Raw genomic sequence first — 16,259 nt, 5'->3', positions numbered from 1 at the left:
ATGGTCACTTTGCGTCTGAGTGTTTTCCAGAGAAATCCAAAGAGAAGAAGAGCAAGGAGAAAGAAGCGCATGTTGCTGAAGAAGACTCAGACACAGAGACAACGCTAACTCTGATGGTGTTGACAGGAACAGAATGTACAAATCCTTTAAACAAGACCTGGTATCTCGACTCTGGATGTTCAAATCACATGACATGCAACAAGGAGTGGCTCGTCAATTTTAATCAGACCAAGAAGGGCAAAGTTAAATTCGCTGATGATAGCACATTAAAGGTTGAAGGTGCAGGAGATGTGGTGATTAATAGAAGGAATGGTTCTCAGGTAGTTATCTCAAATGTGTTGTATGTTCCTGATATGAAATGCAACCTCCTTAGCATTGGGCAATTGGTTGAGAAAGGTTTTACTGTGTTTATGGGCAATCAAAATAAGGTTGAGCTATACGACAGCAAGAATAGATTAGTCTTGATTAGCAAGATCTCTCAGAATAGAACATTTCAAGTATGTTTCAATGGAACCGAGAATATACAATGTCTATCAGCAGTGAAGAACGAGGAAAGTTGGAAGTGGCACTTACGATATGGACATTTAAATTTCAGAGACTTGAAAAGGCTCGAAGAAAAGGATATGGTAACAGGTATGCCACATATTTCCATACCAGATGATGCCTGTAAGTCTTGTTTGGCAGGCAAGCAACCCAGAAAAGTTTTTCGATCTGAAATAGAGATGAGATCAAAATGATGCCTTGATATCATACATGCGGACATTTGTGGTCCTTTAGATACACCATCTCTTGGTGGAAATAGGTATTTTATCGTGTTCGTGGATGAATTCAGCAGAATGTGTTGGGTTTATATGATCAAATTGAAAGGAGAAGCTCTTGATGTGTTCAAGAAGTATATTGCTGGTGTGGAAAGAGAAAGTGGAAAGACGTTGAAGGTTCTTAGAACTGATGGTAGAGGTGAGTTTACCTCTTATGCGTTTGAAGATTTCTGCCAAAAGAAAGGTATAAGTCATGAAGTTACTGCTCCATATACCCCACAACATAATGCTCTGGTAGAAAGGAGAAACCGCACTATCCTGAATACTGCAAGATGTTTGATGAAAGAAAAGAACGTGCCACGTGATTTCTGGACAGAGGCAGTAGCTACAGTTGTATACCTCTTAAACAGATGTCCTACAAAGCGTATCAAAGGAAAGGTGCCTCTCGAAGTATGGACAAGTAACACACCTTCTGTAAAGCATTTAAAAATCTTTGGTTCCCTTGCGTTTGTTCATGTTGCAGATCAGAAACGTACCAAACTTGAAGACAAGAGTGAACCTATGGTGTTCATGGGATATCATCCCACTGGAGCGTACAAGCTCTACAATCCAAGGAAGCAAAAAATGGTCATCAGCAGGGATGTGCTTGTGTTAGAAAAGGAAACCTAGGACTGGAGCTGCATGCATAAGAATCCTAAAAGAATCTTGATACGAGAAACTCTCGAAAATCATGAAGAAGAAGAAAGAACAAAGGTTGTACCTGAAACTGAGGATGACTCTGCTGAGAACATCAGTGTTGAAGTTGGTAATCAACGACCCAGAAGGCAGATTGTGAGATCCTCAAGATTTTCCGATTATGAGACGTACTCAGATTCTGCTATTAATGAGGAAGGGAGTCTAATCCACATAGCTCTAATGGCAGAGGCAGAGCCTGTGAGTGTTGATGATGCGCTGAAACAACCTGTTTGGAAGAATGCAATGATGAAAGAACTGAACTCCATTGAAAGGAACAACACGTGGCGCTTAGTTGATCTCCCACCTGGAAAATGTAGCATTGGTGTCAAATGGATATTCAAGAGAAAGCTAAATCCAGATGGCTCAGTGTCAAAGTATAAGGCACGTCTCGTTGCCAGGGGATTTTTGCAGAAGAAGGGCATTGATTTTGACGAGGTTTTCGCACCAGTGGCGAGATTGGAAACCATTCGTGTGGTGGTGGCAATTGCTTGTGCTCGAAGATGGCAGATCTATCAGCTCGATGTCAAGTCTGCCTTTCTTCATGGAGTGTTGGAAGAAGAGGTTTATGTACAACAACCTCCAGGCTTTAAGATTAAGAATGATGAGAGAAAGGTCTATAGGTTGCAGAAATCCTTGTATGGTCTACGCCAAGCACCCAGAGCTTGGAATAAGAGGATTGACTCTTCTCTGATAAATCAAGGATTTGAAAAATGCAAGGTTGAACACAGTGTCTACGTGAAAGAAACATCAAAAGGTAATATGTTAATTGTTTGTTTATACGTAGATGACTTACTTGTAACAGGATCAAGGCTGGAGGATGTAGATGAATTCAAGATGAACATGAAAAGAGACTTCAATATGACAGATTTGGGAGAACTCTATTATTTCCTCGGAATGGAGTTCACACGGTCTGAAAGAGGTATTGTTATGCACCAACAGAAGTATGCAAATGAAATACTTGAGAGATTTCAAATGCACCAGTGCAATGCAGCTCAAAGTCCTTTAGAGGCAAATATAAAACTTGGGAATAACGATGCTAAAGAATATGCAGATGCCACAAAATACAAACAGGTTGTTGGGTCGTTAAGATTTTTGTGTAATAGTAGACCTGATTTAATGTTTAGTGTAGGCTTGATAAGCAGGTTCATGTGCCAACCAAGGAAAAGTCATATGGACTCTACCAAGCGTATTCCCAGATATGTCAAAGGCACCACTGGCTATGGAATATTGTTTCCCTTTGGAAACTAGGAAAGCTTTTTGAAGATCATAGGTTTTTGCGATTCTGACTATGGTGGTGACACTGTTGAGAGGAGAAGTACTTCCGGGTTCATATACTTCATTAATGGAGCACCCATCTCATGGTCATCCAAGAAGCAAACGGTCGTTGCTCTGTCCAGCTGCGAAGCCGAGTATGTCGTAGGTTGCTATGCTGCATGCCAAGGAGTTTGGCTTGAAGAATTATTGTCTGAGCTGAGAATTGTTTTGGAGGAACCTGTGGAGCTGAGAATGGACAATACTTCGGCCATAAACCTTGCCAGGAATCCTGTCAGCCACGGGAGGAGCAAACACATTGAAGTGAAATTTCACTTCTTACGTGATGTTGTTAACAAGGAAAGGATCAAGTTAACATACTGCAAGACTTTGGAACAATTGGCAGATCTATGTACCAAGTCTTTGCCATTGATAAGTTCGTGAATATGCGATCAAAAATTGGAATGGTGTCCTTCGAGAATTTGAATTAAGGAAGAGTGTTAGCTGTTGTAATTCAAACCTCTTTCTGTTTTAGTTAGTTTCTGTTTAGTTGCTCTGTTTCTGTATAAACCTTCTGCATGCCTATATATTCCATGCAGACGTCTCTGTAAAACTCTCTCGTTTTGCTTTATCTATCTCTTTGCAAACCCTTTGTGTTTTGTGTCCTTTTTCGTATGTTCCAATAATTAATTTATTGATAATAAAGAAGAAAATATTAAAATTTTAATATGACTAACATTTATTTTTAATTTTATATGCATTTTAAATATTAAAACCTATACATTTATTTTTTATTTTAGTTTTTAATATCATAGAATTATAATTATACTTTTAATGTTACTTTGTATATTTATTTAATTATTACAAAATTTTTATTAAGTTAATTTTAGTTCTATCATATATCTATGGGTTAAATATGTTTTTGGTCCCTTAACTTTCAGCGAAAATTGAAATTAGTCCCTCTTCAAAACTTTGGCCTAATTTAGTCCCTAAACTTTAAAAATGTATGAATTTAGTCCTTTTAACTAAATTTTGTTAGGTTTATTTGATGTTTTAAGTGCGTTTCATGATAGCATTTGAGTTGTTTATCCCGTTTGACACATTTTTGCTTCAATGTTCACTGATAAATGTGTTTGAAACATCAAATAAAGTTAACAAAATTTGGTTAAAAGGACTAAATTCACACATTTCTAAAGTTTGGGGACTAAATTAGTCCAAAGTTTTGAAGAGGGACTAATTTCAATTTTCACTGAAAGTTAAGGGACCAAAAACATATTTAACCCTATATCTATAAACCAATCAACACCTTATTTAATGAATAATTGAATTACTGTTGAAAGCATTGTTATTATCGTTCCCTGTTGAGACCACACTTCACCATATTCCACAAACTTCTTCCTTCTAGGCATGTTTATCTCCATAATAATAACAATAATAATAATATATGAAAGAATATGCTGATTAATATATTATTGAAGATAGTCCATTAATAAAAGAATAGAAGATTTGTTTTTATTTTCACCGGGTTACGCAACTTTATTTATTTATTTATTTTTGCGTGAATATTATGGCTCTGTCTTGGGACCTCCACTTGTTGGTGTTTTATGCGTTAAAGCAGTGAGGGTGATGGTTCGTTGTTTTTGGATTATTTTTGTTCCAATTATGTCCTCTTTCTGAAGTTTTTTTTTTTATCAACAAAAATAAAGATTTTATATCCTTTCATTCTCTTTATTTCTAACTAGTGTACTATCATCCACCTCTCTAATAAGGTTTACCACTATATCCTTCTCCCATTCAAACCATTATCTTCTCTATTTTAAGTTCCACGTTTGATTTTCTCCATTTCAATATCCTACCACTCCTAAGTTTATTCTTTAAAATTGAATTTGTATATAACGTTAGATACTTTTCTTTAGGGAAATTTCACCTAGCCATATATTACTCTCAGGCTTCTATACACTCTCCAGTTTCTATTATATTATTTACACATAAAAGAACTTCATCTTTTTGGAATAAATCTAAAAGTTTTCCCAATTGTATATATTCTAAAATAATCTATTTGAAAATATATTTTAAATAAGAAAAAATGGAATGCAAAAAGAAAATGGCCATGACCTAAGGTACATCTAGTCGGATAGTATTCTTTACTTCAATTTTTTTTTCAGGATATACAAAATCGGGAAACTCACTTTAAAGCATTAAATGTGTGCGTGCATGCGCGCGTGTTTGCGCGTGTGCGTGACCTTCATTAATATTATTATTATAAATCTTTGAGTTAAAAAATATTGAATAAATGTACGTGTCATATACTAATTAAATTTAATTTTTTATCCAAAGAATGAGAACCAAAGGCATGAAACTGTAGATTACTATATTTTGTATCATGCACTTTTGGGAAGCCAATAGAATAAGAGTTGCATGAGCTTTTTAACCCTCTGAAACAAATTTATTAATTGGAATAGTTTACAATTGCAGCACATTACACAGTGCCATGAATATGATTTTGCACACAATTTATCTGTCAGTGCTCAACAAAGCACAGACCAACAATCATAGTTTTAGCTCCACAAATTCATACAAGAAAAGGAATTAACAAAACATGCATTTACGTATATTGGGACAATTTCTAAAGTATAATATATGCAACTTTGGTTTGATGTTCGTGTTGATCCTCAAGCAAAGGAACATTCTGGAGGGAGCCCTTGTGGAAAACGTCTGATATCAGTGCAGTAGTTGTAAACCATGTAGTTCTTTTGCACCAAACGAAGCTTGGCTTGCCCCGTGGCGTCCAGTGATTGGCCAGAGGAGGAAGAACACGAAGAAGAACCTGAAGAAGACCAAACACAAGCTTCTGCATTGAAGTTTCTGTATGAGGCCGTGAATGGGGCCTGGCTCCAGTCCGTTTTCACAAGCCCACCTCTCGTGGCCCAATCCTCAGCATCCCATAAGCTAGAGTATATTCTCATAGGTTGGTTCTTGGGGAATGGAACACCCTTTGTCTCCAAATTCTTGAACTCCCTTATCGGTGTTCCATCCACAGAAAATCTGATAGATGAAATCACAGAAAAGGTTGATTTTTTGTGAGTGAATAGCCAAATTGACGTGCGAAAGATGAATATAATAGCTGATGGTTTTGAAAAATTTATCCTTTGTAATCAAATATAAAGAAAAAAAAGGAAAAAGTGCATCTTTCATGGGAAATTGAGACGTTAACTGGTTATGGTCTCTTACATGATGCTTGCAGGATTCCATTGGACGGAGTATGTGTGGAAGTCCTTGGTGGGGTCAAACCATAGATGGAACTGTTGTTCTCTATTCCCTTTCCCTTGGCTGAATACGTTGGTGTGAAGAGTGTAAGGATCACCACTCAAGTTGCCCAAAAATTCGAAGTCTATTTCATCATGAGCAGGTCCCAGAGAAGACAGCTGCATAAATCACAAGCAACACCATTTATTATTTCACAACATTTCATGCTAAACAACGCTTTAACGGATTTCTTTAATGTTTGATCGATGTGTTTATCTGCACACGAGCGTGCAAATTTTATCTGAGTTCAAAATAAAACCATGAAGAGCTAAACTAGTTCGAGTCAATCACTTACGTAATAGGCTGTGACAGTGCCAGCTGAGTTTCCAGGCACGAGTTTGAGCTGCATGTCAATTTTTCCAAACAAGTACTCGTTTTTGGAACGAAAGCCGGAGCCAGAAGCCTTGTCTAGGGAGAGAGTAAGAAGGTTTCCATTTTCAAGGATTTTGGCACGACCACCACCCCATGTTAACTCAAAGTCTTGGAAGAAGCTACCGGCGGTGGCTGCCACCACAAACGTAGCTACCACCACCGCAAGAAACCTAATATTTTTCATCTCAACGAAAGTGGTGATGATGACGATGATATGCCTTGGTTTTGTGTAGCAATAGAGAGGAAAAAATAGATATGTTTGGTGAAAGTGGTGCATGCAAGTCAAGTTTTGAAGCTATTTATAGAGGCCAAGATGTAGATAAGAGGCAATTATTAATGTAAAGGGTGATTGGATTTGAAAGTAGAGCAAGTGGTTGTGAGAAAGGGAAAATGATCTAACTTATGTAGTAGATGATTAATGTTGTTCTTTTATGTAATAGGCAAATGCTGGTGCAATAAACTGATTAAATTACATGATAATATTATTTGACTAACTTTTGTTTATTTAAAGTTAAACAATCTTTAATGAAGTTTATGTATGGAAACTATGGAGAGATAAAAATAGTGAAGAATTGTTGACTTGGCATAAAGTGAGATGGGACCATGACAGCTAAGGAGGGATAATATCCAAGTGCAGTCTTATCAATTTAGGTTATCACTTTTTAACTAATTGTTAATATGTTATTTGTGTGTGGTTGTATGAGGTTATAAGTATTGGTTTTCAATATCCAAACATCAAATCAAAATTGGCTTCACACATCAAATCAAATTGGCTGCTGTCTAATCTTTTGTTGTTATGTATAATAATAATAATAATAATAATATAATCTTCTTCACGGTCAATTGTTTCATGAATCAATCTATTATTACTACCTCCTCCCCATACCCTACACCTATTTTGATAAACATCGTTGTTTTTTTTATGTAGTTGGAGACTAAGTATCTTTTTCAATAATCATATCCTAAAACTCAAATGCACTCCTGTTTTCTATGGCTTCGGATTTTTCTAACGAAAAAAAGTTAAAACAAACTAATTTCTACGAAGATATAATCATATTTATGTGTTTCCTATCTATTGTTAACTTTCTTTTCTGAAAAGTAGTCTTTTTGAAAACAATTAAAAAACGTTCTTACCATTTTATTTACCAAACACGATTGTTTTTTAAGGTAAGAATTATGCTTCTAAGCAACTGGAATGTGTTTATGTTACCTTCTCTCGAAAAATCAATGAAAATTTAGTTCTACAATATCGAATTGATTTTTCTATTTTTTAAGAACTTATTACTCGACTAATAAATTTTATTTAATGTAAAAATTAAAAAAAATTGATTTATATGTATATGTAGATATATTATTTTTATAAATAGCATTATACAAAAATAGTTTTATTCTAATAAAGAATATCATAAAAGAATTAAACTTATATTATATTAAAAATATTAAACTTGTTTTTTTAAGTTTAACTATGTGGCTTTCGTGGTTGACATCAGACTTGGGGTGACGGCAGGGGTCTTGAAAAGGGGATAGTGATAATTTGTGTTATTGGAGAATATAGTGATAAAACTGTATCGTTAAGAAGAATGAGTTAAAGAGAAAAAAAATATGTATTATTTAGGCTTTTTATGATAATTTAATTTTTAGATTATGAAATTACGTATGTTACATAACAATAGGTGTTTTCACTAAAGATAAAATAAGTTTATATTGTATAAGTAAATACAAATATTATTTTACAAGTTAATTAATTTTATAAAATTGAATTAAGTTTAAATTTTTTTTTTTAAATAATGAGCGAGATATCTCAACATGAGAAGTGCATGAGTTGCTTTGGTAAAAGATTTTACATTACTTCTAATACAAAACATAAAGATTCAAACGTTTTTTTATATACCATTCAATTTTTTCAGACCTGTTTTCATTTCATAGTATTTTTTATCCACACTTTTAGAACAATAAACTTTAAAATTGTGAATACGTGTTATGAAAGGAGAGGAAATTAATATTTTATATTAAAGTTCTTCGCATTTAAAGTATGACTACTTTGTTCCAAAATATAGGTCTTACAGTGGTCAAGTGTTGCTTTCATCTAAAGCTGGCTGTGATTCGTCACCATTCATCACAGCTGAATAATATTGTATAATAGCTAACACTAATCTGGACTTAATGCAGTGTGGGCATATGCTTTTTCATCTCTAATTGCATGGATTTACATAAAATTAATTAGGGATTCCCCACCATAAACAAACTGGGGTCACCTATTCCATCAACACCTTAATCAAATTCAGTCTGAAATTTTAGTTTAAGAAAAAGAGGCATATATATATATATATGTTCATGTTTCGCATCAGACATCAATATCAGTGTCTTTCATTTAGACCACTCGGTTTTGCAGATTAATTGGATGACAACCACAGTACACCATGCACATTGGTTCCTTTCAACTCATTATTTTTCAACTATGATTGTGTTCATCTTAATGGCAGCTATCAACTTTTTATATCTATTTAATTTAACCAATAATTATGTATTATTAACCAATAATCTGAGATGTTGCATCAAATTTTGTTTACATCAATAAAAGCTTAAATTTTCGCAATAGCATAAAACCAAGAATAATATTTATATATTTGCTTTTGAGAAAGTGACGCAATGTTTGTTCCAAAGGGTGTTTGGTGAGGGGTCATTTTAAAACTGTGGTTAGTGTTTATCTTTGGTGTGTAGATTAGGTTTAAATATGGTGCAATTATTGTTGTAACGATCAAAGAATGCATGCATTTATATATAGGGATTAGGGATTAGGCATGCAATAAAATGCTGTTTAGAATGATTGTGTACATGTACAAATCCAACGCAATCAATCACTTTCCACCACCAAGATGAAGTTATTCTTCTTTAATCGTTTTGGGTCTAGTTTTTCGTATAAATCATCATTTTTCATCAAATACTTCAATTTAAATTTGATTCCAACATTATTTATCAATTTTTTACAAACTGAGGTGTCACTTTCATAAGAATAATGCCTCCATAACGAAAGAAGCAACACCCTCTGGACTTATCATGATTCCAAGTTTCGAAGTATATTATATACTTTTTAGTAAAAAAAGACGTGCACTCCATTCCAAGTCAAAATGAAAATCCCTTATTATATGTATACTATGTGTTCTTGGATTGGAGAAAGGAATCTAAGTGGATTGAATTTGAGAGTATTGTAGTGTTGTTTGGATTAGTTCACTTGTGAAAGACAAATTTTAGAAAGTGTGGATAGATTTTGGTGGATTTGAGTAAATGTATTTGAGTGGTATCTTTTAAAGAATTTGAAACTGAATATAAGTAGATTTGGAGATGAAATTATTGAATGATTTGACTGATAAAAAAAATTAATAAATTAACATATAAGATTATTATTTTGTTCTTATAATTAAAATTAATATATTATTTTTTATTATGATAATAATAATTATTTATATTATTAAATTATATTGTAAATGTAATATATATAATATATATATATATATATATATATATATATATATATATATATATATATATATATATATATATATATATATATATAAAAATCAAACACACACTCACATATGAAATCGATTCCATAATCGAGTCTATTGCTTATATACACTCATAGAGAATTGATTCACATAAACTCATCAGCTTAGTATAAGCCTTAAGAAAAAGATTATATGATTTGAAATAAAAATTTATGAATGTTTGTTTAAGATGTGATGAATATAAGAAATTAAAAAATATTTTAATAAATATAATAAAAAATAAGCAATCTCATTAAATGAAAAATAACATTTTACTTAATCAATTAAAGATTATTTATACCCTCACAGATTTGTTTTTGGTACCACTCCAAAAAACTTCTTATCAATGAAAGTATCTTATGTGTATATAAACTCATGTTCATCTCTTATTTTATCTAATATGGGACTTTGTTTGTACCTAACAAGCGTGACCTCTTCTGTTTAGTATATTTAAATTTCATTTCTTACTTTTGAAATTCGGAAATTGCTTTAAGGAAATATATATTTTTATCATTTTAAAAATGAAAATATTTAAATTGAGGCTAGAATATTTTCAACCATTAGATATATTTAGATTTTAAATGATGGTTTGAATTTCATGAGGTGTAGATTACTCCAACAATGTGCTACTTGTTTTTATCGCCATTAGAATCTTTAAAGAGTATTCCATCATTTAATTTAATTAACATACGAGAACATACAGTTGTCATGAGAAAAATTGTACTACTTGAAAACGTTGTTAGTTTAAGTCCTTTTTATAGACATAATTTTTATTCTTGCTGGTAGAGATAGTTCCTACCAGTGCATGTAAATATTTGTTGTGTCCTTTGTAATATCACAAGGGTCAAAAACAGGGGATGCTATAAACATTTTGGATTTCCATCAACTCTTGTAAAAAAATATTATTAAAAAATATGTGTTCAAGAGTCCTATGTAACCAATCATTGGCATATTTCTAGCAGAAGAAATCATTCTCCTCTTGTTTTCGATCTATTCTATGGGATATTCTTAGAATACTTCTCCCTTTTTCTGTCACACACATATGAACTGTCAATCTCTTTCTCTTTTCTCACAACAAAGTACAGATTAATAAATAGAATAACACAAAGCAAGAAAAAATAATAGGAGAAATTGAACCACAGAAAGCTTTCTTTTCTCTCCAAGAATGTCTCCCCGAACACTCCAAGGTTTCATTTTCTCAATTTGTGTCTGCACAATTGTCACAGTGATATATCAGTTGGTCAAACTTATTTTTGTTATAGCAATTGCAAATTCATGCATCATAAGTTGAGCATACATACATTTTGATCATCCATTGAAGCTAGAATGTTTCAGGATTATTTAGTAGCATTGAATTGGTTCAATTTGAAAACCACACTCAATCACATGACCCAGTAAATTGTTAAAGGGTCATCCACTAATTCCAGAAACTTGAACAAAGCAAAACAAACATTGTAGCTACTTCAAATAAGATTTTGGTAGAACTTCTTTGATGCATCTTGTTTCATTTTACCAAGTCTTGAACATGATCATGAATCATATGATCTTTGATAAAGTTTGTGATTGATTGCAACAGAAGCTTCACTCTCTAATATGACACAGACACCACAGCACAAATCTGAAGAAACATTGTTTTACATCCTCGGAGGAATTGTTGTGCTGCTCATAGTGTTGATTTTTTTGTATGTACTTCGGAAGCGTCTAAAATGGTCACCACACAATATGACAGAACAGCAAGGTATTTTGATAAATGAGAAAAATCATCATAAACTAATGTAAAAATCTTTGAGACCTTGTGGTTTGTTTAATATCCGTGATTATCCTATGAATAAATGTTTCTGTTTGTTCTTAATTAGAGATTCGGAAACACAGAGAATCAGCAGATATGATGAAGATGATTTTTTCATCTAATCAACAGTCAGGTATCTCTAACAGAGAATTGCATGTTTAATCAAATATCTTGCATATATCATCCTTGGACCTCTCTCTCTATATATATATATATATTGAAGTTAATTAATTTCAATATGTACACAGGGTCCAAGGAGTTCTTTAGTGGAAACCTCGGGACAATTAACTGCTTTGACTACCAGACATTGAAGAATGCAACCATGAATTTCCATGCAGATAATTTTCTTGGAAGTGGTGGATTTGGACCTGTTTACAAGGTATAAACATTATATCTAATAGGAAGCATAGAGAATTTAATAAAGGGAGTTGCGAACTTGATCTATACATGCAGTAAAATCACCAGTTTTTTTCAGTCTTATCTTATCCTGGAATTGGTTACACAGATCACAGGGTACTATTAGATTTGGTTAAAAATCAAATTTTGTAAGATGACATTACCTATGAAGTGCCTCTTGATCATAATACAATGTCATATTTTTGTTGGCATGGTATTTACAAGTGAAGTTTTAGATTGATTGGTAATAGGCAAATTGAACAAAAAGTCATAAGTATTCTCATAAGTAGCATAATTGCAAGGATCAGAGATGATAAAAGTAAACTTTAAATCTAACAATATGTGATAAAATTTACTTATGAGACAAGATTTTATTGTATATTTATACTGTAGTTAAGCCACATTTTTAGAGCGTTGTTATGTTTTAACAGGGAAAGTTAGCAGATGGAAGGGTGGTTGCCGTTAAGAAATTGTCTCTCAACAAATCTCAACAGGGAGAAAAAGAATTTCTGGTAGAGGTGAGAACAATCACTAGTATACAACACAAAAATCTGGTTCGTCTTCTTGGATGCTGCATAGATGGACCACAAAGGATAATTGTCTATGAATACATGAAAAACAGAAGTTTGGACCTCTTTATTCATGGTATCCTTTCTTTCTGAATTCTCTTTGGTCCTTTTTAATTATAAACAATTACTGGTGTGAAACTTTACCTGCTAAATCTGTTATTCTAGTGAACATAAAAGTCTTAATATAGTTCTATACAAGGACAACACAGTTCCAAAACTTATACAAATTCACCAATGACAACATATCACAAACAGAAACTTTCATATATAATAAAATTATAATGAAACATGTATGAACATTTTTTCCTCTCCCTAATATTATCAACTTTGCACCAGATATTGATTACCTACATTGATCAATAAGCTACCAGAATTTAATTAACTCAAATAAAGAACCCATTCTAACTTTGTGAAGAATACTAACAGTAATGAAGTGTATAAGAGAACACAATGAAGTTAAATTTATAAAAATGCATGTACAAGGCTCAATCTCATTGATTAAGGGTGTTTTAATCTTGATTATCAGGAGAAACTTGGGTCTAATCTGGATTATCAACTATCACTTTCATTATAGTTCTTATAGAATTATTTCTGTAGTGGAATATTCATATAGTGGACACCTAAACCACTGTTTGATGAATGTTTGAAGGAGCTTAGGTTTGTATTGATGGAACAATTCTTTCTTTTGACTGCTTCTTGAATGCAGAAAACAGTGATCAATTTCTGAATTGGAGAACTAGATTCCAAATTATTCTGGGAGTAGCCAGAGGACTACAATACCTTCATGAGGATTCACACCAAAGAATTGTTCACAGAGACATCAAAGCAAGCAACATTCTTCTTGATGAAAAGTTTCAGCCAAGGATTGGGGACTTTGGGCTAGCTAGATTTTTCCCGGAAGATCAAGCTTATCTTAGCACACAGTTCGCTGGAACACTGTATGTCATTTATGGAAAAAAATTAAAACTATATCCTTATATTATAGAATGTTATTTCTTTGCATTCACTGAATAAAAGTTGCTATATAGCATTAATAGTTCATCATATGGTTCAGAGCAATTTGATCATCATTATGATTTTAGTGCTGCCAACTGCCCGGCCTGCAAAAGTAGTGCTTTCTGCTGAGAACTTTTAATGTTTCCACACATTTCAACACATCATATCTAGCAGCATATCATTAAAGTCACCCTCTCTGATACTGTTTGAGGTGATTGGATGAAGTACACCAACATTAAATTCCATTTGTTACGACATCAATGTTATTATACTTTATGTGTAAAATGATTATTGTAGTTTTATGCACAGTGAAAATAGGATGTTTGACAAAATGTTCCTAGCATTGCATTGTAACTTTTGTTTGTCACTTGTTTTATTGAGATGCGAAACATTTTCAAGTGCCAAACAACATAACTATCTAAAGTTAAGAGGTTTCCATTGATAAATGTCATTTGTTTTTGTTTTTTACTTTTTGGGCAGAGGTTATACTGCTCCTGAATATGCCATTAGAGGAGAATTATCAGAAAAGGCAGATATCTATAGTTTTGGAGTTCTCTTGCTTGAAATAATCTGTTGCAGGAAAAACACTGACCACACTTTGCCATCAGAAATGCAGTACCTCCCTGAATATGTAAGTTCTCACATTTTCAAATACATATGTCTGTATTGTTGCTAGGGAAATGCTAGCACCACAATCTCTTTTCTATGTGCTGCATGTAACATAAATTATATTTTATGAAGTATGTTAATTAGTTTGATGATACTAGGCATGGAAACTGTACGAGAATGCAAGGATATTAGACATTGTAGATCCGAAACTTCAAGAACATGGGTTGGTAGAAAAGGATGTTATGCAAGCAATCCACGTGGCTTTCTTATGTCTGCAGCCTGATGCACATTTGAGACCTCCGATGTCAGAGATTGTGGCATTGTTGACATTCAAAATTGAAATGGTGACAACACCAATGAGGCCAGCATTTCTGGATCGAGGAGCAAAAAAGGATGATGAGAAACAATCTTTAGGGGAAATATATCATGGTTTAACATCTCCCATATAAACATCACTGAAATCTGTGTTTCCTACCCATAAGGCTATAGCCACCAATTCAAACAAAAAATTATTGGATTTGTTGGATAGATAGGGTTTATATGAGCTCTTCATAACTATAAAATATGTGATTTACTTTTACTACTGCAATGAATTCAACAGTAGTTGAGTTTCATTATGTATCCAGCTTAATAACTCTTGTTTATTTAGACATGGTCTTATAATGAATAATTATTTAGGCTTTTTATTAATATTTTTTATTTTTTAGTATATATATAAATACTTATAAATTATTTTAAAATTATTATAAATATTGATACATATTTAATATTTTTATATTATAGGCTTATAATATTTTTGAAACATTATCGTATTATTATGAATTTCATTAATAATAATAATATATTTTTATAAATACCTTAATTTAGTGTAATGATTATAAAATACTAAATTTAAATTATAGAAAAGTTTTTTTTATTAATAATGAAAGTTTAGTATATAATTCATTTACATTTCTTAAAAGAAAAATATAATTTTCACTAACACAATCTCATTGTAATTACAAAAAATTTATCAATAATTCAAGTTTACCTATAATAACAATTATAAAAATTTATAAAAAATTTATTGGTAAAATGGTTATCGATAAATTTTATTAAAAATCGTAAATTCATTGATAAATTTGGTAAAGTTTGATCGTAGATAAACATCATGATTAAATCTACCCTTTGAGTTGTGTTGTCATCAGTTTTGACTTCTCCTAATTCTCTTCTTTCTCATCCTCCTCCTCTTCTTTTCTTTCTCTTCTCACTTGTCATTTCTTAATATATTTTTTTCTCATTTTGCTTACAAACTCATCAATGAAAACTTTTTATCCGTAATAAAAATTATAAATTATAAAAAAAATTACAATGAAATTTATTATCAAATATATTACCAATAGAAATATATGTCGATAATAAAAATTTTAATTTATCAATCGATTCGTTACCAATAAAAAATTCATCAATAATTGAAACTCTAAATTTGTTAATAAATTTAGTTTTAAAAGAATTTATTTTTGTCTATAACTACAAAAACTTTTGTAGTGTGTTTATCATACATAAATATTTAAAAAAAAAAATACAATAAGGATTTTACACCAATTATATTTGCAAAAGCAAAACTAACATTAATATTGCATGTCCATAATAAGATTCCAATATTGTGAAATCATTGGCAAATCATTTACTTTGATGATTAAAGAGATTTGTCTTAAAATTTTTGTAGAATATCTTTACAAACAAAATATTGTGAGTGATAGAAAGAGACTATGGACATTTGAGTTTTTATAATGGCTTATTTCTAACCTATGTCACGTTTAGTTCTTTAATGCTAGAGGATTTCTTTAAACAATTAAATGTGTATAATTATTTTTTATTATCATTTTATAACTTATAAAGTACACAAAGTCTTACATAATGTTGTTTCAAACTAATTACACAAAATCTTTCA

At 31.9% G+C, this 16,259-nt stretch overlaps 2 protein-coding genes across 2 annotated transcripts; one reads left to right on the top strand and one right to left on the bottom strand.

The window, feature by feature from the left end:
• Positions 1–5,165: 5,165 nt before the first annotated feature.
• Positions 5,166–6,714, bottom strand: LOC124828245 (putative xyloglucan endotransglucosylase/hydrolase protein 23). Its single transcript, XM_047301500.2, has 3 exons — positions 6,346–6,714; positions 5,976–6,169; positions 5,166–5,789 (listed from the first exon to the last, which is right to left on the bottom strand). The coding sequence occupies exons 1-3, from the start codon at positions 6,697–6,699 to the stop codon at positions 5,417–5,419; spliced, it is 921 nt and encodes a 306-aa protein (XP_047157456.1). The 5' UTR covers positions 6,700–6,714; the 3' UTR covers positions 5,166–5,416.
• A 4,202-nt stretch (positions 6,715–10,916) lies between these two features.
• Positions 10,917–14,904, top strand: LOC124828237 (cold-responsive protein kinase 1-like). Its single transcript, XM_047301490.2, has 8 exons — positions 10,917–11,154; positions 11,544–11,705; positions 11,824–11,889; positions 12,005–12,135; positions 12,584–12,797; positions 13,428–13,659; positions 14,198–14,348; positions 14,485–14,904. Exons 1-8 carry the CDS (start codon positions 11,133–11,135, stop codon positions 14,773–14,775), a joined length of 1,269 nt encoding a protein of 422 aa, XP_047157446.1. The 5' UTR covers positions 10,917–11,132; the 3' UTR covers positions 14,776–14,904.
• Positions 14,905–16,259: the final 1,355 nt, after the last annotated feature.

Source organism: Vigna umbellata, chromosome 2, assembly GCF_029865625.1.
Source record: "Vigna umbellata cultivar VRB3 chromosome 2, Vumbellata_1.0, whole genome shotgun sequence".
In the NCBI taxonomy this organism is placed as follows: Eukaryota; Viridiplantae; Streptophyta; class Magnoliopsida; order Fabales; family Fabaceae; genus Vigna; species Vigna umbellata.
The sequence above is the reverse complement of the archived record's forward strand: the minus strand, read 5'-3'. Positions and strand labels throughout refer to the sequence as shown.

What these genes read in the sequence shown, in the direction of transcription:
- LOC124828237 (XM_047301490.2), top strand. Translation starts at nt 11,133, where the DNA reads ATGTCTCCCCGAACACTCCAAG. An exon ending in CAATATGACAGAACAGCAAG is followed by an intron (nt 11,706 to 11,823) that starts GTATTTTGATAA and finishes GTTCTTAATTAG; the next exon opens with AGATTCGGAAACACAGAGAA. An exon ending in TTCATCTAATCAACAGTCAG is followed by an intron (nt 11,890 to 12,004) that starts GTATCTCTAACA and finishes ATATGTACACAG; the next exon opens with GGTCCAAGGAGTTCTTTAGT.
- LOC124828245 (XM_047301500.2), bottom strand. Translation starts at nt 6,699, where the DNA reads ATGCACCACTTTCACCAAACATATCTATTTTTTCCTCTCTATTGCTAC. An exon ending in GCACTGTCACAGCCTATTAC is followed by an intron (nt 6,170 to 6,345) that starts GTAAGTGATTGA and finishes TGATTTATGCAG; the next exon opens with CTGTCTTCTCTGGGACCTGC. An exon ending in TGGAATCCTGCAAGCATCAT is followed by an intron (nt 5,790 to 5,975) that starts GTAAGAGACCAT and finishes TTCATCTATCAG; the next exon opens with ATTTTCTGTGGATGGAACAC.